Source organism: Grammomys surdaster, unplaced genomic scaffold (genome assembly GCF_004785775.1).
Source record: "Grammomys surdaster isolate TR1022 unplaced genomic scaffold, NIH_TR_1.0 1036, whole genome shotgun sequence".
Lineage (NCBI taxonomy): Eukaryota > Metazoa > Chordata > Mammalia > Rodentia > Muridae > Grammomys > Grammomys surdaster.
Window position 1 is genome coordinate 2,135,150 of NW_021605455.1, and position 24,111 is coordinate 2,159,260.

The 24,111-nt window shown below is 47.4% G+C and overlaps 1 protein-coding gene across 2 annotated transcripts in view; it reads left to right on the top strand.

Annotated features, from left to right (window-relative positions):
* Positions 1-6,420: 6,420 nt before the first annotated feature.
* The window catches only part of Loxhd1 (lipoxygenase homology domains 1), a 160,437-nt gene continuing 142,746 nt past the window's right edge, over positions 6,421-24,111 (top strand). For both annotated transcript variants that reach the window (XM_028783217.1, XM_028783218.1), the window contains exons 1-4: positions 6,421-6,550; positions 10,771-10,885; positions 18,257-18,337; positions 20,190-20,374. In XM_028783217.1, coding sequence (XP_028639050.1) covers positions 6,421-6,550; positions 10,771-10,885; positions 18,257-18,337; positions 20,190-20,374 — 511 coding nt within the window. The remainder of the gene's footprint in view (positions 6,551-10,770; positions 10,886-18,256; positions 18,338-20,189; positions 20,375-24,111) is intronic.

Below are 24,111 nucleotides of genomic sequence, written 5' to 3' on the forward strand. Positions count from 1 at the left end.
GTCATGTAGCACAAAGATCATCCAAGAGTCATCTGGGATTTTTCTGAAGAGAGTGGACTGTCAGGACAAAGAAAGTGTCCTGGGAATGGAGGTGTGCTGCAGGGTAGAGGAGGACTAGAAATGTCTATCCCGAGGGTGGCATGTCCGTGTCTAGGGAGTCTTCTGGGAGAAAAGCCACAATGTCATTGGGAAGAGCCAACTTAAATCACCTGTGGGGCACGTGGGCGAGTCCTCCTGTGAAATGGCTCAGCTTTGCAGGAAGGGACAAGCTAGTGTCTGTCCAAACCTGCAGTCCCCCAAAAGAGGGAGACCAGGAAGGTAGAGGGCTGCCACCTCTTCAACGACAAAGGAAGATGAGTGTCTTAGGGTTTGTATCCCTGCACAAAACATCATGTCCAAGAAGCAAGTTGGGGAGGAAAGGGTTTATTCAGCTTACATTTCCACATTGCTGTTCATCACCAAAGGAAGTCAGGACTGGAACTCACACAGGGCAGGAACTTGGAGGCAGGAGCTGATGCAGAGGCCATGGAGGATGCTGCTTACTGGCTTGCTTCCCCTGCCTTGCTCAGCTTGCTTTCTTATAGAACCCAGGACTACCAGCCCAGGGATGGCACCACCCACAGTGGGCCCTCCCCCCTTGATCACTAATTGAGAAAATGCCTTACAGCTGGCTCTCATAGAGGCATTTTCTCAAGGGGGGCTCTTTTCTCTGTGATAACTCCAGCTTGTGTCAAGTTAACACACAAAACCAGCCAGGACAATGAGCAAACAGTTGGAGTCTCCCGAGGAGTCTGTGTATTGTAGGTTCCTGTGCTGCAAACACTGTCATTTGTAGGATGTGCAGAACTTCAAAACTAACTGACAGAGAGCTGCACAGTCACAAGTCTGCCATGGACTTCAGCTACCTCGGGGAAGAGCTGCCCACATTATTCCCACAGGTCCTGGTTGCTTGATGAGTAGGCCCAGAGTGGTTTCAGAGTAGTAAGCTGTGAACAATCACAGTGGTACGAACAAGCAAGTGGTTTGAGGGGAGAGGTTCACGGATGTAAACGGTGCTTTATTGGAGCTGTCTGAGAAGGGCAGAGAGCACTGGCAGGTGCATGGGTTAGGGGGTTAAGCGTTCCTTGAGTGATGTCATGTAGGATGGGTGCATAGGACTGAGGCAGTGCTTGAGTGATAGACAGCACCAGGATGAGGAGGCTGTAACCAGAGCCATGGACCTGGTAATATCCTCTCTAGGAAATGGAACAGGAAGAGAGTCCTTGCCAAATGGGATTCTGCCAGGAGTGTGAGGAGGTGGGTGGCCACCAGGGGACCCAGTCCTGGGGAAGAGAGGAGTGAGGTTGGGACCAGAGCAGTTTGCCTTTGATAGTGTGGGCTTCCCATCAGGATGGCGAGCCATTCAGAAAGAGAAGTCAGGTGTAAAGGGAGCACACGGGAGACAGTGTGCTTGTAGGGCAGAGAGTGAGGAGAGAGCCTGCAGGCATCTGAGAGAAGTCCAGATTAAATTCTAAGGGCGTGAGGAGTCATTGGAGCATGCAAGCTGAGGAGTGACTTGACCAGACAGCTTTTTAAGTGAAATCCTGTACTTAGCCCAGGAAACTGACAGGAGGAGCGGGAACTTGGCTGTCCCACTACCTCAGGCAGCTGGAGCCAGTGAGAGGTTTGCCCCAAGTGGGTGTGGGATCTCAGATTTCACAGGGACAGGAAGACTACCAACACACAGCACTCCACTTAGTACTTGCACTTAATACTCTTCTCCCAGGATAAGGAGGGGTGCACTCTGAGATATAAAGCCAATTGGTGGCTTGAGGGAAGAATCAGGAGCACATGGTAAGTCAGGGCTCACAGGTGGGAGACAGACCCCTGAGGCTTCTGTGCTTCACACCGACGCATGCTCACTGCTACCGCTTGAGGCTTGTGGTCGGCTCATCCCGTCCTTATTTCTTGAGAGCGGCATTATTTCTCCATTAGTGCTGGAGACTCTTAAGTTTTGCTGGAAGGAGCTGCGATGTTGGTGATGGTGGTGCTGGGGGAGGCTCGGGAGAAATGTCGGTAAGAGGGTACGTTTAGTGCTAGATCTAGACCCTGGCTCTGCTTGAGATGAGAGGTGGGTCTGCAAAGCAAGCCCCAAATCCCCTCTCGGACTCCGTGCAGGGTCCTCACACTTAAGAGTCTTGCATGAGGATCCAGCTGAGAGCTAGGCCTGCATCATGGGCTTGAGCCGGTTAGACTGGCATGTGGACTGGGAAACAGGCAAAACGGCACAGGAGAGCATGAGAGACACAAGGGGAGTCTATGTCCTGTCTGAGAGGTCGTGCGGAGCCTCCTAGGAGTTTCTGATGGTCTATCCCGTCCCCACCCCTGCCCCATGCCCACCTCTGGCCACCGCTGGCCTGTTTTCTGAACCTCTACTTTTATCTTTCTGACAGTGTTACATAAATGCATCCCTGCAGTGAGAGCCTTCTCCTGGGCTTCTCACTTAACATAATTCCTCTGATATTCATCTGTGTAGCACGCCCCTTCTCCCTTTTATTCTCTGTGGTAGGGATCAAAACCAGCTCTGCCCAGGATTCTTCCACAGACTCACAGCCTTAGCCCAGTACACTTCCTTGCCATTCCCAAGTCCTGCCTAACTCCTCCTCCAGTTCTGAGCAGACCTCTTCTGTATGAATGTACCTCAGTTTGCTTGCCCACCGGCCAGTGGATGGTCACTGAGATGCCCCTAGTGCTATTACAAATGGAGCATCTCTGAATACACACATACAGATCTTGAGTAGATATTGTTTTTTTTAATTTAAAGGTGTATTTTATTGATTTTTTTCAGAATTTCATCCATGCATGAATGCATTTTGATCATATTCACCTTCCCACTCCCAACTCCCTCCCTGCTTCTCTCTATAGCCCACCACCTCTCATCCAGTTTGTGCTGGATGTGGGATCATCTACATCCAGCTGTGTGGGATTTGGGCTTGGAGAGCTGAAAGTGGTCAACTTACCAGGGGCTACACCCTGAGGAAAACCATTTCTCCTTCCCCTGGAATCCATGAAATGTTAGCAGGATCACAGCCGGGACTGGGGACCCATGAACCCCTCCTGCCTGCATGCTGGAAAACTGACTGACTTGATCGTGTGCGGCCAACCACAGTCACTGTGAGTTCAAAAGTACAGCATCCCCATCGGTCCCAGAAAGTGTACATACAGCTTTGTCTTCAGGTGGATGTCCAGGAGCGAAGTTTCTGGGCTGTGTAGAATGTGTTTGTTGAGCCACCATGTGCTTCTTTGTTGTGCTCTGTTGCTCCTTTGCCAAGTGTGAGGGACATTTTGCATTCCCTTGCCCTGGTATGACGGATTCTGCTTTACGTCTGGGACAGTGTTTAGTTTTGATTCAAGTCATAATTTTTTTTTAATTCACATGTACTAATGCTGTGGGATTCTCTAGAAATATTTTTATTTTCAAAGTCTTATAAAGAAATTCCAATTTTTTCTGAAGGGTGTCTCACTAAAAACAAGTCTTGTTATTGTCTTTGAATAGATCCTCAAGCAAAATGATTTATATGCACGTGTGCACACGTGTGTATGCGTGTGTGTCCTCTCCTGTCCTACAAAATGATCTTTTTTTGGTTATTTCCAATCTTCGAGGCTCCAGAGGTCAAACCACATGACACCAGCAGGGGGCGTATGTCACCTACAGTTAAACCACTCTTAGACTTCCAGCCTTTCCACTGATTCAGGTGTGGTCCCTCCTGCAGACTAAGGGAGGAGATAGGGTTGATGTCTCCTGAGTGAAGGTGTTTGGGATCACAGATGCCTTCCCTTGCTAGGGTACTTCAAAATGACAAAGTGGGATAGAAGCTTCTCGGAGCGAGCTTGGGGGGAAGGTTTCAAAGCTGGTTGCTGCTCCGATGTCCCCTCCATCTATGAATGGCCCCCTCTTCCTTTCTCTCTGAAATGTGCTAAGAATGCTACCTATTTTAGAGCATCCGTTCTGCCTGATGGTGAGCTCCGTCCAGTGCACACTACTTTCCTCCTGAGCACTGTGCCTCGAACTTGGTTGTTTAATTGACTTTGTTACCGTTTTCGCTGTCATGCTTGCATTTATCCATTCACGAGCCCAATGTGTTCCAGGCACAGCAGAGGTCCTGAGCATGCTTCAGTGGACACCAAGGAAGCTCTTCCACTCTCAGAAAGCTCACAGCTGAGATCAGCAGGGAGATGCCCACAAGCAGTGGAGCCTTCCACAGGCCAGAAAAGGAAGAAATGGAAGAACTTGGAAGAACTCATAGTCTCTGCTGGGCTTCTGTGGGCATGGAGAGGTGACAGTACGAGACAGGGAGAGTCACTTCCTGGATGCAGGCCCTTAGAAGCCGTGTGAGCTCACACCCACACACATAAAGGCAACACTACCCGGACCCAGTGGACATTCAATTTTCAAAAAATATTTATCTTTTTTTGAAGAATATATGGTTTGAATTTATTTATTTTTTATTGGATATTTTATTTACATTTCAGATGTTATCCCTTTTCCCATTCCCCACCCACCCAGAAACCCCCATCCCATCCTCCCGCCTCCTGTTTCTATGAGGATGTGCCCCCACCCACCCAAAACCACCTCTCTCCCCTCAAATTTCCCCACACTAGAGCATCCCATCTTCATGGGACCAAGGACCTCTTCTCCCACCTATGCCCAACAAGGCCATCCTCCACTGGATATACAGCTGGAGCCATGGGTCTCTCCCTTGTATCTTTTTGTTGTTGTTGTTATTGATTGGTTTTTTTTTTCAAGACAGGGTTTCTTTGTGTAACACACTGGCTGCTCTGCAACTCCCTCTACAGGCCAGGCTAGCCTCGAACTCATAGAGATCCAACTGCCTCTGCCTCCCGTATGCCAGGATTAAAGGCATGTGCCACTACAACCCAGCCCCGTGTCACTTTTAAAAACAGAGGCTATCACTAACCTTTCAGCTCACTGATTTGACTAGACTGGCCGGCCAGCAAAGCCCAGAGACCCTGCTGCCTCTACTGCCCCTGCACTGGGACCGTCTGTGCATGTCTCCACAGCTGGCTGTTTGTGGAGATGGAACCCGGGTCCACGTGCTTGCACTGCTATCACTTCACTGACATCCACGGCTTCACAGCTCCTGGTGTCTCTTTTCTGAGGCACATTCCCAAGGGCTCCACATGGGTGCCTAATCTCCCTGCTCGGCCACCTCTGAGCACCGCCCTGACACAGGGATTGTTTTACATGTCAACACTCAACCTTCCGAATATGGGAGAGACAAATATCTACTCACATTCATTGACCTCTAATAGTCTCTAGAAACTTCTGACTAATGAAGAGTTTTCTCCAACTGCTGAATGTGCAATACTGCGTCATTATCCCCCCTTATGGATGGAAAATTGGGCTGTGCTCCAGGCCACACAGCCGGGAGGTAGCACAGATGGGCTTAGTCCTATCCTCCAATTCACCTGCAAGGGAAGAGAAGCAAGAGTTTCAAGTAAATTGAAATTTTCTAGCATTAAAAATAAATCTATATAGAAATCTCACAAACCAGGTAATAAGGAATCTTTGTTTAAACATAACAATAAAATGAGCAGGAAGGGGATTCTAACCGCCACAGGAAGCTCATGTGACTCGCCACAGTGACAGTATCTGCTTCATGGGTCAGCCATATGCTTTGAGGGACAACAGGACTTCCCTGGAGGAGGGTCACTTCCAGAAAACAGCATTATTCTGGGAAATGGAAACAGAGACTAATCTAGTAAGAACCTGCCTTCTGGGTAAGATGAGCAGGACTCATGCATAATAGAGAGAAACTGACCCGCGCCAGGAGCCAGCTAGATTCCTCAGCTCTGCCCTCCTCAGGACCAACCCTGCTCTGGACCGTGTGCAGTGCTCTCGTAGGCTGTGAAGCTCAGGTGTCTCCTTGATGGTGGCCCCTACATGCCCTTGGAGTGGCCTGGAGGGGTCTTGAGAGCCACTCTCCCTGTTGTGAGGCCAGGTGGGAAGTGGACGTCAGGACATTATGTCACTTGAGTCTTTGCAAAGGTGTGGGGAGGAGAGGAAAGAGGACAACCTTCTCATTCTCATGAATAAGTGATAGGGCTCAAGGAGAAGCCCCGGGGCAGGTGCAGAGTGAGGGAGGGTGGCAGAGAGCGGCTGGGGACAGAAAGGGGGAAACAGCGGTGGGGTGGGGGGAGGAAAGCACTGAGGCACTAGAGAAGAGTAAAGTGAGAACTTTGAGACTGGGGACTCAGGAGAACCAGGAGATCCAGGGAGAGCCAGGGCGCTATATCCAGACCTGAAACCGTATGAGGGGCTGTGGGCTCTGCAGCTTGCTGAATGAGAGGCACAGGTCTAAGGAAGCCAGAAAGGCAGACCAGTGAGCCTATAGGGTCCCAGAAAAGGCAGGCAGCAAAATGATGCCCCAGAAGAAGAAGCGGAGGAAGAAAGACATCGACTTCCTGGGCTTGTACGAGGAGGAGCTGCTGAACTACAACTCGGAGGATGACGAGGATGAGCTGGAGCATGAGTACTACAAAGCCAAGGGTGCGGGCTGCCTTGGGCCATGGGCTAGCGGGCTGCTTTTGGGGCCCGGTGTCCGTCCCTCCCTCTGCGGAGTGCTTTGTAGTTCTGGACCATTGCTTACACAGTGTTTCTGGGGGTCAGAGAGCGCAGGGCCCCATGGGGTTGGAGATGAGGCAACTTTCTGGTTGGCAGAATAGACTATTGTAGTGCAGGGACTGCCTTGTAGTCTCAGCTGCACTGATCTATTTGAATTAAAAAGTAACAAATTAGACTGAGGATGTCTGCACACAATACAGGACACAGAAGTACTAAGGGAAGAACTTACCCGCGCACACGTGTGTAGCACCACGAATTCCATCCCCACAGAGCTCCTTAGGATCTCTGCCCGACCCTACAAGTCTCCTTAGTTTATCTCCACAGACAGCTTTTTGCTGCTCTTTAACATTGTATAAATGGAGTCACTTGATGTGTGCTTCTTTGGGAGATAGGTCTCACTCTGTGGTTCAGGTTTGTCTTGCTTAGGCTGTACTTACTGTGTAGCCTAGGCTAGTCTTAAATGCTCAGTGGTCCTCATAACCCCTGTTGCTTGATACTGGCATTACAGGGGTGAGCTATGAGTTTTGTGGTGTGTCTCTTTTTGTGCCAATTCTTTTTCTTACCGTCCCACCTGAGAGGTTTGTGCATGCCGTGAATGTGATGAATAGTTTGCTCTTTTTACTCGTGGGTACGATTGCATTTTTTGAACACATCATTGGTGATTCAATCACTCTTTCAATGAACACTAGCATTGCTTGGGCCTTTATTTTTGTACTACTGTGAAGAAAGCTGCTACAGGTCTTGGACACACACACACACACACTCATTTCTCCAGGATTTATAATTGGAAGTTGAAGTGCTGGGTTACGGGGTGAGCATCTGTCCACCTCTCAGTGTTTACAGTCACTCATGCACCCCTATCATACTAGAGGGACAGCAGCTTCACATTCTGCCATTGCTTGGTATGCTCAATTCTTTATTTCAGCCGTTCTGGTGAGCACATGGTGTCATCTTCCCGGGAGTTTAGTTTTCATGTCCCTGGTGAGTAACGGTCCTGAGCATGTGCGTTTGTGGATCTCCTGTATTTGATGGTCATTTGAGTATCATTGGTGACATAATAAGTTATTTTTGCATCTTTCAGTGTTACCGAAGTATATAGTTTATTATGATAAAGTGTGTATATTTTGAATGTCCTTTTTATGTGTCAGGGTCAATGTAGAGAATATTTACAATAGGGAGACCAAGGGTTCCTTGTGTTGTTCCCAGCCGCTTCCTGTTCCCAATTCCAGTCACTCACTCTTCTGTCTCCTGTTTCAGCAGGTCATATTTGCTATTAGTGGCTTCACATGTTACATAGATAACATTGTAAAGAATGAGTGTTTTGCGTCTGTATGTTGTGCTGCACAGCGTGTGTCTGTAGCTCACTGCTTTTCACTGCTGAGTGGTATGGTTTGTTTACCCACTCACCTGCCGATGGACACTTAAAGTTCTCATTTGAGTATACTAAGAGTAAGTTACTATGAACATCGGGTTCATGAGGCTTTGTGTACATCTGTTTTTGTCTTTCTTGGGTCAAGCCCAAAAACTGGACGTTTTTGATCTTATGATAAGTGATTGTATGTTGGTACTTAAAAGAATGTGGTGTCTGTTTCTCCTCTGTATGAATTATTCATAGTTTCTAGGGATGAGTCCTTTGCTAAATGCATTCCAAATGCCGTATCTTCATCCATGACTCACTCTGCCATTTTCTTGATGGTCTTAACTGTTATTAAGTTCAGATGAGCAACTTCTATAAGTCAGTGTCTGGCTTAGGGAGTAGCTGTGAACCCTTAAGTGAGCTGGTGAATCAGCTTTTCCATTCCTGTCTGAATACCAGACCCACCTCTTCTCTAAATTAAGTATCTCTGGACCTCTTTCTACAATTTTCAGGTGATATGGTCCTGGCATTTCCACCAGGCTGGCCATTCTCCTGGGACTACTTGACTCAGAAATGCCTGTGTGTATGTAGGTGATGTCAGAGATGTCCTGTGTGCACAGTGGTGACACAGACAGTACTCGAGTTCCTCTGGGGGACAGGCTGCAATGGCACAAGCCTTGCCATGAATATCATGAGAGACAGAGTCCACTCACATGGGCTACTTTTTTTTCCTCATTTGTGGCTTCTCTGATGAGCTTTTTCAGACTCGGGCACATCCAGTGTTCCTCTCATCTCTAGACACTGCAGGTTTCATTCTGCATAGGCAAGGACCATGTTAGACTCTGCGGTGCTCTTGAAAAGCTTCAGAATTATCTGCACACCATGTACATGATGCTTGAGGTAATGCACTGTCTGCCAAAGGGACAGGTGTTGTTAGCTCTTGGATGAAACTGGCTTTTTCTGCATAAACAATAGCTTCAAAAGAGAAAGGCTATTTATTATCTTCTGTGTGTCAGGCCCTCTACACTTTCAATTCCAAGAACAGTTCTGCAAAGCAGATATTACTGTGTAGTGTTACAGGCAGCTAGGTACTTTTAAAAAGCTATCTTGTTCCAAAGTGGAGAGTCAGTGGCTATCTGTAGACTTCTGTGGCACTGACACCCAACAAAAACTTTGTCCCAGCGTCCAGAGACTCACAGGCTTGCAGTAGGAAGAATAATACTTGGAGCACACCGTCCATAGGTCCAGATGCTACAGGTGCTACAGGACTCCACCTCCCACTCTGCAGCTTTGCTTTGTAAATGGGACAAATCCCTCTGTCGGAATGAACTGCCAATTGATAGTTTTGAATAATGAATATGTAACCACCAAATAGCAACCCAGTCCACAAGACCTCCTCAAGAGAGCTCAAATATATTCTGCTCCTAAGGACCTGTCCTAAAAAGGCCAGAATTAGGAATCAGAAATAGGTTTAGAGTAGGAATCAAGTGTGATAATATACATGAAGCCTATAACTCAGGCTGGACATGCAGTAAGTCATCCACCATTGTGATCCTGGCACACTTACCAAGCACTGGTATTTGTGTATTTCCATGATGTAGTGAACAGCTGCTGCACACCCTGAGGGTTTCACATACCCTTCCAACATCAGACCAGTTCTTCACATTGTAAATTCTTCCTTCCCAATGACGTCATTTCCTCTTGGTCAGCCTCCCTCGCTGCACACATGTGTGGTCGGCTCCCTGAGTCAGTGTTTCTGGCCCACGAGTGATTCAGAAGTGTGTCTCCTCATAAAGCAGGATGGGGATGCACATTTCATTTGGAGATAGGGATAGCAGCTGGATAGGTTGGTGCGCGCTGTTCCTACTTCTTAACAGAGGTGACATGGCTCTGGGGGTGGTTGGCTGCAGCAACCCTGCCCAGGCCAGTTGTGTGTTGGGTTTCTGGGAGTTGATTCCAAAAATAGAACCAAGATGCATTTCTACAATTTTGCTAACACTCTTCCTGGCCATAGAACGTCCCGTTCATCCTGCTCAGCCCACATGGTTGTAGCAGATCCTGCCCGTTTTAATTAGGGTTTCTATTGCTATGAAGAGACACCGTGACCACAGGAATTCTTATAAAGGCAAACATTTAATTGAAGCTGGTTTATACTTCAGAGGTTTAGTCCATTATCATCATGGTGGAAAGCATGGTGGCTGGCATACAGCAGACCTGGTGCCAGAGAAGAAGCTGACAGTTCCACATGATGGGCAGGCAGAAAGTAGAGAGACGTGGGGCTGAGTTGAGCTTCTGAAACCTTAAAGTCCACCCCCAGTGACACACTTCTTCCAACAAAGCCACACCTCTTAATCCTTTCCAATAGTGACACTCCCTGTGAGCCTATGGGGGCCATGTTCATTCAAACCAGCACATTGGCATTTCTAAGAATCTTGATAGATTCTCCAGTCAGCAAGTACACAGGTACTGACATCCTGACCAGGAATGGTGTTGACAACAAGCCATGCAAGCTTCAAGATGACCATGAGAGGGAACTCAGTGACCCAGCCAAGACACACCCCTTGGAAAACTGCATATTCCGCCCTTAGGTGGTTTACCCATTGCAGAATGAAACTGCCCTTGCTTCCAAGCTTTCAGAGTTCTCTGCCAAAGCAGTGTGTGATATTGATAGAGAGTTTTTAGTCAGTAGGAGTTAGTGTGGATTTGACCTTGGTTCAGAATGATGAGCATGGGATTCTGGGTTCCCTCCTGAGCCTACAGTCTGTCTTTTTCCTCTTTTTTTTCCCAGTGTATGAGGTGGTCACAGCCACAGGGGATGTTCGTGGTGCAGGAACAGATGCCAATGTGTTCATCACGCTCTTTGGAGAGAATGGGCTCTCTCCCAAGCTCCATCTCACCAGCAAGTGAGTACCATTCTGGGTTGATGGGACTCTGGGATGTTAGTTTGGCTGACCAAGTTTTAGAACCCAGTGGTGGCCTTCTACTCGGTAGAAATGGACGGTTGGACCACGGGCATGTCGAATGACAAGAATTCTCTTTCAATAATCCAAGTGTCATCCTGGGATTGCTCAATGCTTTCCTGACAGGACTTCCTTGTCACATTCTAGATTTTGTAAATAGTAATGTCTAGTTTGGACTTTCCAAGAACTCATGCATATCTCTTGTTGATAGAGAATTAACAATTAAGACCAAGAACCCAGGTCTCAGGCCAGCTTTTACTACCCTGCTCCATGAAATCTCATGGTCTCCAGGGCCTTGATTTTCATACCTACCATCCTAGGGCAGTTGAGATCATGAATGTCATGAATAACATGTGTGAAGGAGCCATGATTTTGAGATGCTCTATACTGAGGTCTCCTGATGGCCAACATCATACTTAACCTACCTGGGAGCCATATATACTCAGTCATATGTCATGTGTATGTGTGTGTGCATCTGTGTATGCTCTGCATATACCTGAGCCATTTTCTTTCTGTAACCCCTGAAGGCAGAGACTGCTACTGTCTCTTTGGTTTGTTCCTTCACTACACACATGCACACACAAGCAAACACAGCACACCTAAGAACATCCTGCAGAATTTCAAAGTTGGCTAGTGGTCTTCGAAGTGATCTTGCTCACTGGCTTTCACTCAGCCTGTGCTGTCTGGGCAGATTTGACTAGCTGGCTCTGGGCCTAGCTGGCTCTGGGCCCACAGTGCCCTTAATCTTTCAGAGTACCCCACTTCTGGTTATCTAACCCACTGGGGTTCTGGGCAGGATTCCAATTGAGAAAAAGTTCCACAACCACTTAAATCTACGGATGTGTTCCTACTCCATTTATAGGAAAGCTAAGGCCCAGGGAGAAGTATTGAATGGCTCACAGTCTTGAAGTTTTCTGTGGGAAAGCTGGTACTTCATTTACATTTATGCTATAGACATTTTAATAGATGACATGAGTCTGTGACCTGGAACATGAAGAGTTTCTCTTCTAGACCCACTGATGCTACAGGTCATGGTCTCTAAGGTTTATGGCCTGGTACCACCTGGGGGCAAGAAGGGAAGGTACAGAGGGGTGGGGTGGCTATGCTAGAAAACTTGGGACTCTGTGCTTTAGGGTAGCCAGTCTTGTTGTGTGTGAGTACCAACTTAGGGCCATGGCCCCCATGTAACAATGTTCAGATGGACATAACACCCTATTCCATCCATTTCTGCAGAACAGGGTACCTGCCTCCTTGTCTGCTCGTACTGCACGTGACTCTCATGGAAGTCTTTCCCTCCTGTGATGTGGGCACGGTAAAGGGAATACATGAAATATCCATCCTTTTTGCCATGCATCCTCTCAGAGGAAGGGATGCCACTAGGCCTGGCAAGATGGCTGTCTGGTGTCTGCAGTCTCCAGCCACCTCTTAAAGCAAAACCATCCTCTCATCTTTTTGTAGTGCACTCTCATGGTCCTTCCTCTGCTTATGTACCTATACTCCTCAGCTTTCTCCCCTCTGCTTGTCCATTTGGCAAACTTTCTCTAAGGGAGGCCCAGGTCACTGATGTGACACACTGAGAAGGGTCGTCACTGAGCCCCCATAGCCACAGGAAAGGAAAGGCTTTCTGGTAGTGCAGGGAGAGTTATAGATGGATTGACAGGGACAAGATGGAATGGGAGCCAAGGGTAGGAGTTTGTAATCCCTGAGACCACGGAGGTCTGCTGGGGAGGCTCCTGGAGAGGATCTGTGCCATCCTTGAGGTTGGGAGCAAAAGCGTGAGGATGGACATGAGTGGGGATATCAGCCGGGTGCTGCTGAGACTAGAGCGGGCTGGGCAGGGAGACGGTGGAGCTGCATCTGAGGGTGGAAGTGAGCTTCCTGTGTTTGTCCTGGCTCATGATGAATAGATACCTCAGTAGACACCTGAGGTATCATGTGACCATAGTGACACTTCACAGCAAAGGACATAACCGAGGTCTTCAGTGCCAAATGAACTCAGATACTAAGGGAATAGAAATGATTGGCTACACCCAGAGAAACAGTGTGAGTGTGGAGAGTAGAGGTCCTGTGGGGGGCCCCAGTCGGAACTGCTGTGGAGCCATGTTGCTGTGCTGAGGTATAAGGGAACAGCTGGAAGCAGTCTGGAAGCCAAGTGGTGAATGCTGAGTTGACACTGGCCACTGAAGTCATCTCAGTTGTGAGCGTGGCAGAGGGGAAGCCAGAGGCCAGAATCTGGCTACATGGAAAAAGCAAGGGAAAAGAATACAAAGAAAATGGTGTACAATTCTGCCCATGACATCCCTGCAGCTCAAGCTGGAAACTGAGTCCAGGAGGGAAACGTGGCTTTCTGAGGGTGTGAGGTGTATCACATAAGGGTGGCAGCTAAGGTCACCTCCGAGTCCCATGTTGTTAACACAGGATGTGCTGCCTCTGTCTCCTTACACTGTCTGCTGATTCTTCTCCACAGTCAACCAGCTCCAAGACAAAACTATTGAGTTTCCAGGATCAGGGATCCTTGTACATACACACACACACACACACACACTGACACAAACACAGTCTTGTATACACAATCTTGCACAGGTACATACTTTCATAAACACACACTTGCATACACACATACACACGCACACTTGTACATACAACCTTGCACACACATACTCACACAAGCACACTTTCATACACACACACTTGCACATGCACACAAATGCATATCCACACAAGCACACACTTGCATGCATACACACTTGCACACACAATCTTGCACATACCTGCACAAGCACACACACCTGTACACGCTTTCACACACATACTTGCACAAGCACACACTTGCATATATATACACTTGCACATGCACACACACTTGTACACACAATCCTGCACACACACTTGCATATACACACACTTGGACATGTACATACACACTTGTACATACAATTTTGTACATACACATACTCACACTAGCACACACTTGCACATGCACTTACTTACACACACACACTTTTATATGTAACAGACCTCTCTGATAGCTCCGGGCCCTAGAAAGAGTTTACACTGCCCAACTCAAACAAGTCAATGCTTGTTCCCTCTGTATTAAAATTCAATCTTGATCTTTCCTGACATTTCTCCTGATCCTTTCCCACAGCCTTTGGTAGCATCTTTCATCTCCTGTCTCCTGGTCCTCACCTTTTCTGACTCACCCTGATTTGAGCACATTCCTGTCCCTTTTCCTGTGACCTGAAACATTGAACTCTACCCCTCACCCAATAAAATTCCCATTTCAAGAAGATCTTTGCTATCTGACTTCTGGGCAACAAAGAATAGGAAATGTCCCCTCAGTTTCCCACGTGTGACCTTTCACCCAATCCTCACATCAGTGAAGACCCTACAAAATGATTTCCAAAGGAAGTCACCATCTTCTTGGTTTCCTGCACCCCACCCCCATTGCCCAGGAGACCCCGTGTTTAAGACATGGCAAAAGGATGGGATTTCATGTATTATATGGTTTGTTTTCCCACTGAGAATTCACACCCCAGCGTGTTGAAGAATGCCTGGCATTTTAGTTTAGAGGGTCTGCCTTGCTAGTGGCTAAAATGCTGGGAAATCCCTGCTGAATGGTGCTATGGGCAGTACCCTGAGCTACACTTTATTCCAGGATGGTGCAGGAGCCGTGGTGGGTCCCTCCTCCCACTGGGAAGTGTGAGGAGGCCCGCATTTCTGTTTCTTTTGGGATTTCTAAGCCAGCCCTGGTCAGTTTTCTAAAGCAATTGCATTCTGACTTACTAGAAATGGGCTTCTCAGATCTGATCCCAGAGTTGGGGCTGGGGGCTTCTTTGGGATAGTCCCAGCCTCTCCTTGAAAGTGACCAGCCAATGGAGTTTGTTTGCAGCCCTTTCTTCTCTGGAGACAGGGCTTTCCTGTATGCCGAGATTGATCTTCATGGTACAGACACTAATGAAGTTCATATCACGTCTGTCCAGGAGCCGTTCTAGGACAAACAACATGGCCCTGAGCTGGCCTAGAGTGCCCCTGCTCCTGCTGGACATGCACATCTTTCTCCCTGTGTCTGTGCTCCTCACCACAGGCTGCAGAGCAGCAAGAGAGCAAGGATTAGTTATTCAACTGGTGTAGCATGTAGTTTAAAAATCTAACCACTCTGAACCGGCTAAGCACAAGCATCGGCGGTCTCGCCCTGGTTCCTAGCCTGGTGTATAGCCCGAGCTTGGGTACCTCTGCCCTGGAGCTTGGTTCTTGCCCAATCTTCCCATCCCAAAGCCTGGCTGAATTCTACTCCAGCTAAGTTCTTTCCCTCTGGCCCATCTAAGTCGCTGCAAATGGAAAACACCAGACAATCTTAATTTAAAATCAACAGATGACACAACCACTGAGTGTGGAATCTATCATATGTGAAAGCTGCCACCAGATCTAATATTTCCCGCTCTTCCTTCCTCCCGCGTCCCCTCTTCTTCACTCTGACCCGGAAGAAGGAAGACCCAGAAAGCCTGCTTCCTCCTTTTCGCCCAATGACTGGCTTCTTTTGATCTTTAGTATCCAATCAATTAATTGGGGGAAAATTCCTCTACAAACTAGCAGAGTGGTACACTATTTAGGGCTCCCCTTTGCTGAAGGCAGCTTTTAGAGCTTTCTTGCCAGAACCCTCATCAGAGGTACCACAGAAACCCAGCCTCCTCCCTCCACATGCATCATTGGCTGAAATGGTCTGGAAACACTTTCCTTCTTGTCCTCTGTTTCCAGTAGTTTATTTTCTAGGTTCCTTGCACCTTTAGAACATGACACCTACCATCCTCAAACCTTCAGCATCCCATGGGCCAAGTTGGGTGTTGGGGGTGGGCGGTCAAGGGATCTGGAGTATGGGGAATCACAAAATCAGTACGTCCTTCTTTGAAAAATAAAATGTAAAAGTTCATACAGACAAGAACAAGTAAGACGTCATAGACTTAGCCTCTGAGTGTGGCATGGTACATTTGTATAAATCCCAATGCTCGTTGTTTTCATATGAAGGTAGTGTCATCCTGTTTGTATTGATTGTTCTGTTCACAGATTCCATCTCAACACGTTTTTTTAAAGCTTGCATCATAAATGTCTTCAAGTGTTCTTTTGTAATAGGATTCTTAATGGCTACAAAGCATTCAGTCATATAACTTCCCAGGGCATCTTTTCCTTAGGGTGTTTACTTAATGCAGAAACTCTTGTTGACTTATTCTAAAAATCTATTGCTTTATGCCATGAAATGAAAAAGAAAATGCCTTATTCACTTTCTTTGGTTTTTCATTCACAAAATCCTATTGTACAGAATTGATGTCCATGTGGTTTCCTTTCAAGTTTACGTCATAGCTGCCATGCCAGAACCAGAAGCTGGAGTGTCCTGTTCTTCTCCCTCAGACGCAAACCCCACATCAGCAGGCACACCTCCACGGGTACTGGTTTGGTTTGGTTCCATTTTCAACACCGGATCCAAAAGCTTTATCTTCCCAGGAAAGAGATCAAATCACTCTTTGGAGGAAACATTTTGCCTGCACACTTGACGTGGCATTGCTCGGCTCCTCCCCCCTCCCCCTGGACAAACACCCACCTGAGCTCAGAGACATGCCAGAAGCCTTGGAGTCTCCATTTCCCTACAGCAAACCTAGAAGCTTCCCCTTTCTCCTCCTTCCTTCTCTGTTCCCAGGCTTCTTGGGTCCTCCTTTCCCTGACGAGGCTGCCTTAGTACATCTTCACGGGCTCTGTTCTTTTTGTAGGAGGCTGGGACCCCACCCCATTGTGCCCCGCCTCTTAAGGAAACTTCTCCCCAAGACAGATTGCTCTTCAAAGTGGATCCATTGGCAGAATCCCAGCTTCTGGGCACTGAAGAACCTGGAAGGCTCTCTGTGCCTGACTTCAGACTGTGGCCTTCACTCCCTTTATTTTGAAGAACACAGCCAGACAGTAAATGTTAATAACCATAAGCTTGGTTATTTAACATCCACGGCTGTGACAGATACTTAAAACAAACCAGCTCAAAAGAGAAAGACTTTATTTTGCTCCAGAGTTTTGGAGGTTTTGATCCATGATCAGTTTGGCTGCGTGGCTTTTAGGAGATGTGATGGTGTGACAGGTCAGCACCAGCCGTGAAGGAAGCTGTTCAAATTACAGCAACCAGGAAGTGAAGCGAGGAAGAGGAGTTACCACAGGGTCCCAATACCCCCTTCAAGGGCATAGCCTCTGCGAACTGACTCCCCTCCACTCGGCCCTGCCTTCTTTATTGTGCAATGCTGGGAATAGAAACCAGGGCCTCATGCATGCCAGGAAAATGCTTTATCTTATTACTGGGCTATACTTCTAGGTCCAACCTCTTACAGGCTCCCAAATAGCGATTGGGGTAGGTGTGGGGTATGAGATTCACAAGGGCTTTGGGAATACATTTAAGGTATAAACCATCACATAGGCAAATGTCTTCTGTGTTTTTCTTTTCTCCTGGCTGTGTGCTGGGCCACGAGCTATGGCTGAGGGCATAGACTCTCAAACCAGAGGGCTCAGCTATGAGGGAGGCAGAAAGCTGCTGGCAGATGTGGGCTGTCACAGCTGGATTCCTGGCCCACCCAGAGGGTGAAATAGATGCCAACATGAGACTCAGCTGTCCACTCCAGAAGAGCTGGGGGCAAGGCCTCCAGCCTCCTGTGTGACGCACTTGAACGTAGGATGTGCAGAAGCTGGGACTGGCCTGGGGTCTACACTGCCTCACACCTGAGGTGTATTTCCTCTGATTGCACTTTTTGCCGGGTGCCAGTCATGATATTCCCCTTACTGCGTCTGCTTCCCTGGTTGCTGGGGGTTGGGGGGAAGGACCCCTTTTCAATGGCAGGATCACAGGCCACCCAAGGTCTGCATCTACTTGGGGCTGTGTTCTTCTCACAGAACAGGGCAGGTGATGGGTATGGTGCAAGGGGGCCTTCAGATAAGAAGCCCCAGGCATCCATCCATCACTCTCTCCTCTTCCCTGAGCAGATCCCAGTTGTTCTACTACATAGTGGTTTGCATGGGCACACAATGGTGCTGGGTATCAGCCACTGTGTTTGCCTTGGTGACTCATGGCAATGCTTAATTGAACTTCTGGATGTGCGCCTCGGCATGATCCTGCCTGACCTTCCCCTCCTCGTCTCTGACCAAGTTAGGGAGGAAGCTCAAAACGGTAGTCAGTTGCATGCAGCTCTCCCAGCAAGTGGCATACGGACCAAGAAGAGTGCGCCAGCCTCTGGCTCTGTTCCTGGGCCCGTGAGACACATTATTCAGACTAACTGCACGTGTTCACCGTAGGAGCGAGTCTGCTTTCGAGAAAGCCAACGTTGACGTATTCCGGGTGCGAACCAATAACGTGGGACTCATCTATAAAATCAGGTGAGAGTCTGCCCCCGACTACAGTGGTGGTGATCAAGGTTGACATTTTCTTGATGTTCAATATCACTGGCTGCCCATATCCCCACCCCCTTGTATCACAGAGCTCATAGCTCCAAGCTGTCCCATTAGAGACTTGCTTTCATGGGCTAGGGCAATCTGATACAATTTTCCGCTAGCTCTTAGAGACACTAAAGCAAGATAATTGGGAACAAATCCCTGGGTCCAAGTCCAAGGCCTGCTCTGCTGGTTGGTTTTTAGGTGTAGGATTTTAGAGAGTTTATCTTTCCACGTCTCTGCTTCCTCCTCTCTAATAATGGTGCCCCATCTACATAATGCTGGGACTCACTGAGTTGGTGCATAGCACAGTCAGTGGTAAGCACTAAGCACTCAGTGAGGACTGTGTTGTAAGAAGCCTTGAGATGGAGAATCCCACAATGTTCTCATTGGGAGGGTTTCTGTGAACTGTCTTCCTCTGCTAACCACCGCTATCTGGGATATGCTTGCTTTAGGGTCATCTGTGGTCTGATTGTCTCTAACTGCAATCTGGACAGGGCTCAGATGCAGCCTCAATTCAGTCCTAGCTTTTTCCCCTCCCACTAGAAAACCTGGGGCCATGGAGTCCCTTTGCTGGGAGAGTAAGAAGATATAAGGCCAGGCACTTGTTATGTGCAGGGAGGGGAATATATACAGAGAAGGGCTCTTACAGGGAGGCAGGGGAAGAAGATTGGTGTGTGGAAAGTGGTCCTTGACCAAAGTCTTGCTGGGGCCAAACTCTGTGCCTGGCAGAGGCCCAGTGTAGCAGGCTGGTCATCTGTTGGTTGGAGTCATGGAGTTTACAGGAATGTGAGCTTCTGGGATAAGCCTAAAGTGTAATGGGACAAAATGAGATGTTCCATGTCCCACGAGGTCATTATGGGGAAGAAATTAGAGGTGGGAGCTGTAGGAAGTGGGAGAAGACTTGGAACACAGATTCAGAAGAGTCTGTATCTCTGTTCCCCAGCACAGAAGGCATGTGTCTATTGTGAATGTAAAATATAGCTGACTCACACCAAGTGTGTTGTGTGGATAAAACAGTCACCAGGTTTTAAAAACACTTAACACAGGAAAAAGAATGCACAACGTATTGTTAATTTTTTTACATGGTTATGTGGGAAATACGATATATTATTAAAATCCATTCTACCAGCTTCTCTATAGCCTTAAAATCAAGACTACTAGAAAAATTTAAAATTGTGTGTGTGGTTCATGTGACGTTTCCATGGGACAATGTTGGTCAGGATGGGATCCTTAGATGGCAAGATGAAGGGTGGTACCTGGGGGTGAGAGTGACTGAGAGGGGGACTTGATCAACTCAGAGTAATGGGAGGAACAGTTTACACAAGGGGCCAGTCTAAAGGGCTAGGGGGCTTCCGCTCTCTACTCATTCCCTCATGCTTTCCCTTCATTAGGTCTGGGTTGGCTACCTTTTCCATCTAGACTCTGATAGGCTTCAAGACATGATGGGGTGTACGTACAGCTGGGGTCAGGGCAGACAGAGTGCAGTGCTGGCAGAGACTGAGGTTAGGAAAGAGCCCAGGACCTTCCAGGCCCAGTCAAAATGTTCCTACTGAGAGCTCCAGGGACTTGGATTTTCCCAGGAAGTAAACTATTTCCCCGTGGAAGTGCGACAACATAATCACCATTAATGTGCACATCCACCTTGCAAAATATCACCATGAGTAGATGAGGAAACTTAGGACTAAAGCAAGGAGATGACTGGACCCTCTCCGGAGCAGTCATTGGGTACCCTCGTGTGAAAGGGGCAGCATCTTGGTTCTGCTAGTGAAGTGGGGGTGTTGGCTTCTCGCCCCAGGATTGAGCATGATAACACAGGCTTGAATGCCAGCTGGTACCTGGACCGAGTTATAGTGACTGACATGAAGAGGCCCCATCTCCGCTACTACTTCAACTGCAACAGCTGGCTGAGCAAGGTGGAGGGTGACCGTCAGTGGTGCCGTGACCTGCTGGCCAGCTTCGACCCCATGGACATGCCCAGAGGTCAGTAGCTAGCTTTGTTTTCCCACCATACCTCCATGCCAGGGCCTGGCTCCTTGCTGTGCTCCGGAAGCCCACCTTCCCCCCCTCACCATGTGTCCTCTTGACTTGAGCCTCGTGGAATTCCATCTGTGCTGGGCAGTATTTGTCTGTTGAAGGGAAAAGGAACTTTGGGGCAGGAGAAGACAGGCAGCTTCCCTGTGGCCAGCAGAACAACACATTAGCAAACTCACCAGTTTTGTCCTGGTGCTGTCCCCAAGTCCCCCCTCCATCCCCACCCTTCAGTCCACCCTGGCAGAAGCAAGCATGCCCTCTATTCTCTGGCTGTGACTCTCCGTTTCTGCACCTATGTCTGACTTCCCACCTCTTGAGGAGCTTTGAGCACAAGGCATTTTTGTAATGCCCAGCACTCTAAACTTGCAACTTCACTGATTCTTAAACGAAATGTCATCAGGAGTTTATTTTCTTATAAAGCCAATTTTCATCATTGCACACAGTTTAGAAAATAGACACATGCAAATATAAAAGAGAATAATTTAATCACATCACCTGGAAAAATACCACCCACCAGTGACAGATGCACTAATTTCTAGCCCTTTCTGTGCATATGTGCTATGAAATAGTGGGTTGGTATATCCTCTGCTCTATAGCATGGATATTTTGGTGCCATCAAATATTACTTAACATTTCTATTTCTGTATTTATGATAGTGTATTTTCTTGACCTGTTCTCAACCTGGGGGTCATGACCCACAGAAGACCACCAGAAAACACAGATATTTATATTACAATTCATAACAGAAGTAAAACTGCAGTTATGAAGTAGTGATGAAAATAATTTTATGGTTGGGGGTCACCATAACATAAGAAACTGTATTAAAGGGTGGTAGCATTAGGAAGGTTGAGAACCACTGTGCTAGAATGTGTCATTCGCTCATTACTCCAGTACTGACTGAATACCTCATTATTGGACACCTATGGTGTGTTTCTTTTCTAAACAATACACCTAAATGTGTTTTTTGGATTCAAGACTCTTTCGTTATGATAAATTCCAAAGTGGCATTTCTAAGTCAAACGGTATGCCCATGGTTAAAGCTTTTAAAAAGCCATTTTGTGGTGTGTGTGTGTGTTGTGCATGTGTGTACAAGTGCAAAGTTGTCACAGTGCAAGTGTGGAGGTCAGAGGACAACTTGTCAGAGTTTATTCTCCCCTCCCACCATGTGGGTTCTGAGACAGAGCTCAGGTTGTCAGGTCTGGAAGCAAATGCCTTTGCCCATTGAGCCATCTTGCTGGTCTGGGTCAAGCTTTTGGTGGGCGATTCTAAGTGGCACAGGAAGTAGATTTCAGATGGAGCACAGTCCCACAAATGTAGTACTGCCAACTTGGTTAGTAAAGTGTAATCTCTCAGCCGGATTATAGGAGGAAGGCTTTTCAGTATTCTTTCTTTGGTTACTGGAATGATTGACTATTTCATGTTTAGTGACAAATTTTCACTTTGGTCTTTGGTAAATTCTATTATATATATTTGAGGTTTACATAAAGTTAAGAGAAATGTTATGGATAGCAAAATGTTCTCTCTCTCTCTCTCTCTCTCTCTCTCTCTCTCTCTCTCTCTCTCTCTCTCTGTGTGTGTGTGTGTGTGTATGTGTGTGTGTACACACATGGGAATTTTCTGCTCATTGCTCTTTGCCCTGTCTTTCCTCTGGGGTGAATTCATAGAATCTCTTCACACTGTACACATCCCAAGATGCTGAGATCTGTAACAAACTGCCATCTCTTCCTTTTCTCTCTCTCCTGTCCTTGGCACATTCCCACTTCCAGCTCCCCATCTTAATGTCTCTGCACTTCTTGTAGACAGGATAAATTTGACGTTGATAGTTTTGTGGGTGGATTGGTGCTCCAATCACTCCATTGGGATTCCTACCTGGCTACAGGAAGTGGCCTCTTCAGGTTTCATATCCCCAGTGCTGTGGGTTACAGCGAAGGTCACCCCATTGATTCTTGGATGTTTCCCATATCCCAGGTCTCTATCTCTTCCTGGAGATGCCCCCTACCTCCCCATCTCTGTCAGTTGCAGATTTCCATTCGTTCTCATGGCCATCTGGTCTACCCTCTTGTCCCTTCCCACACCTGATTCTGAACCCCCAACTCCTCCCCATCTCCTCTCCCACCCAGTTCCCTCCCTTCATCTGCCTCATGACTATTTTATTTCCCCTTCTCAGTGAGATTCAGGCATCCTCGCTTCTGCCTTTTTTTTTTTTTGTGGTGTGTAGCATGGGTATCCTGCACTTTATGGCTAATATCTACTTATAAGTGAGTACCATGCATGTCCTTTGGGGTTGAATTACCTCACTCAGGATGATATTCTCAAGATCCATCCATCTGCCTGCAAAACTCACAATATCTTTGTTTTTAATCTCTGAATAGTATTCCATTGTGTAGATGTACCATATTTCCTTTATTCATTTCTCAGTTGAGGGACTTCTAGGTTGTTTCCAGTTTCTGATTATTATGAATAAAGCTGCTATGAACATAGTTGAGCAAGTGTCTTTGTGGGATGGTGGAGCATCTTTTTGGTATATGCCCAGGAGTGATATAGCTGGGTCTTGAGGTAGAACTATTCCCAGTTTTCTGAGAAACCACCAAATTGATTTCCAAAGTGGTTGTACAAATTTGCACTCCCACCAGCAATGGAGGAGTGCTCCACATCCTCACCAGCATGTGGCATCTCTTGAGTTTTTGATCTTAGCCATTCTGACAGGTGTAAGATGGAACCTCAAAGTTGTTTTGATTTGCATTTCCCTGATGACTAAGTATATAATTCAGATGTTTAGTCCGCTATCAGCATTGGTGGTATATAGGCAGACATGGTGCTGGAGAAGAGCTGAGAGTTAGTTCTACATCTTGATCCAAAAGCAGCAGAAAGTGACTGTGACACACAGGTCAGACTTGAGCTTCTGAGACCTCAAAGCCTGGTGTGCCAGTGACACACTTCCTCCAACAAGGCCACACCTACTCCAACAAGGCCACATCTCCTAATAGAGGCACTCCCTCTGAGCCTATGGGAGCCATTTTATTCAGACTACCACAGCTGTGGTAGGGTGCCTTCTCCTTTAGTAGAGCCTGGTGAGTAGACAGAGGACTTTAGAAAGGCAGAGGCAGGAGGTTGGTCATGAAGGATGTAGACACTAATCAACCTCACACTTCATAGATGGAGGACCTTAAGATGGAAAACCTCACAACCAAGTTTGGTTTCTTAGTTGCTGTCACCCCATACCTTCTTAAGGAAGTCAGACAGTACAACCCACCCAAAGAGCTTATCTTCTGCCTGCCAGAGTCATCAGGCTTTGGGGACCCATGGCAGGGGCATAATTAGACAAATGCTTCCCCAGTCCACCCTAGGGTTTCTAAACCTTAGCCACTCACGCTCCACCTTCGCAGGTTTCCCCTTCTTCAATCATTGTGTCCATTAGTCATAGTTCTTCCTTACTCACCTTTAATAGCCTCATAGGCTTGTCTGAAACACAAAGCTGCACCACTTCCATAAAGAAACACCGCTCACTCTCCATGCTGTAAAGACCAGCTACACACCAGTATGCACTGATATGACTGTGTCTCATTAGATAACTCTAGTGCACTAATACTGCCATCTCCCAGACCACCGAGATTGCATTTGGGAACATACCACTGACTATTTCCTGAAAGCAGAGCAAAAGGAAGGGCATAGGGGTGTCAACCATA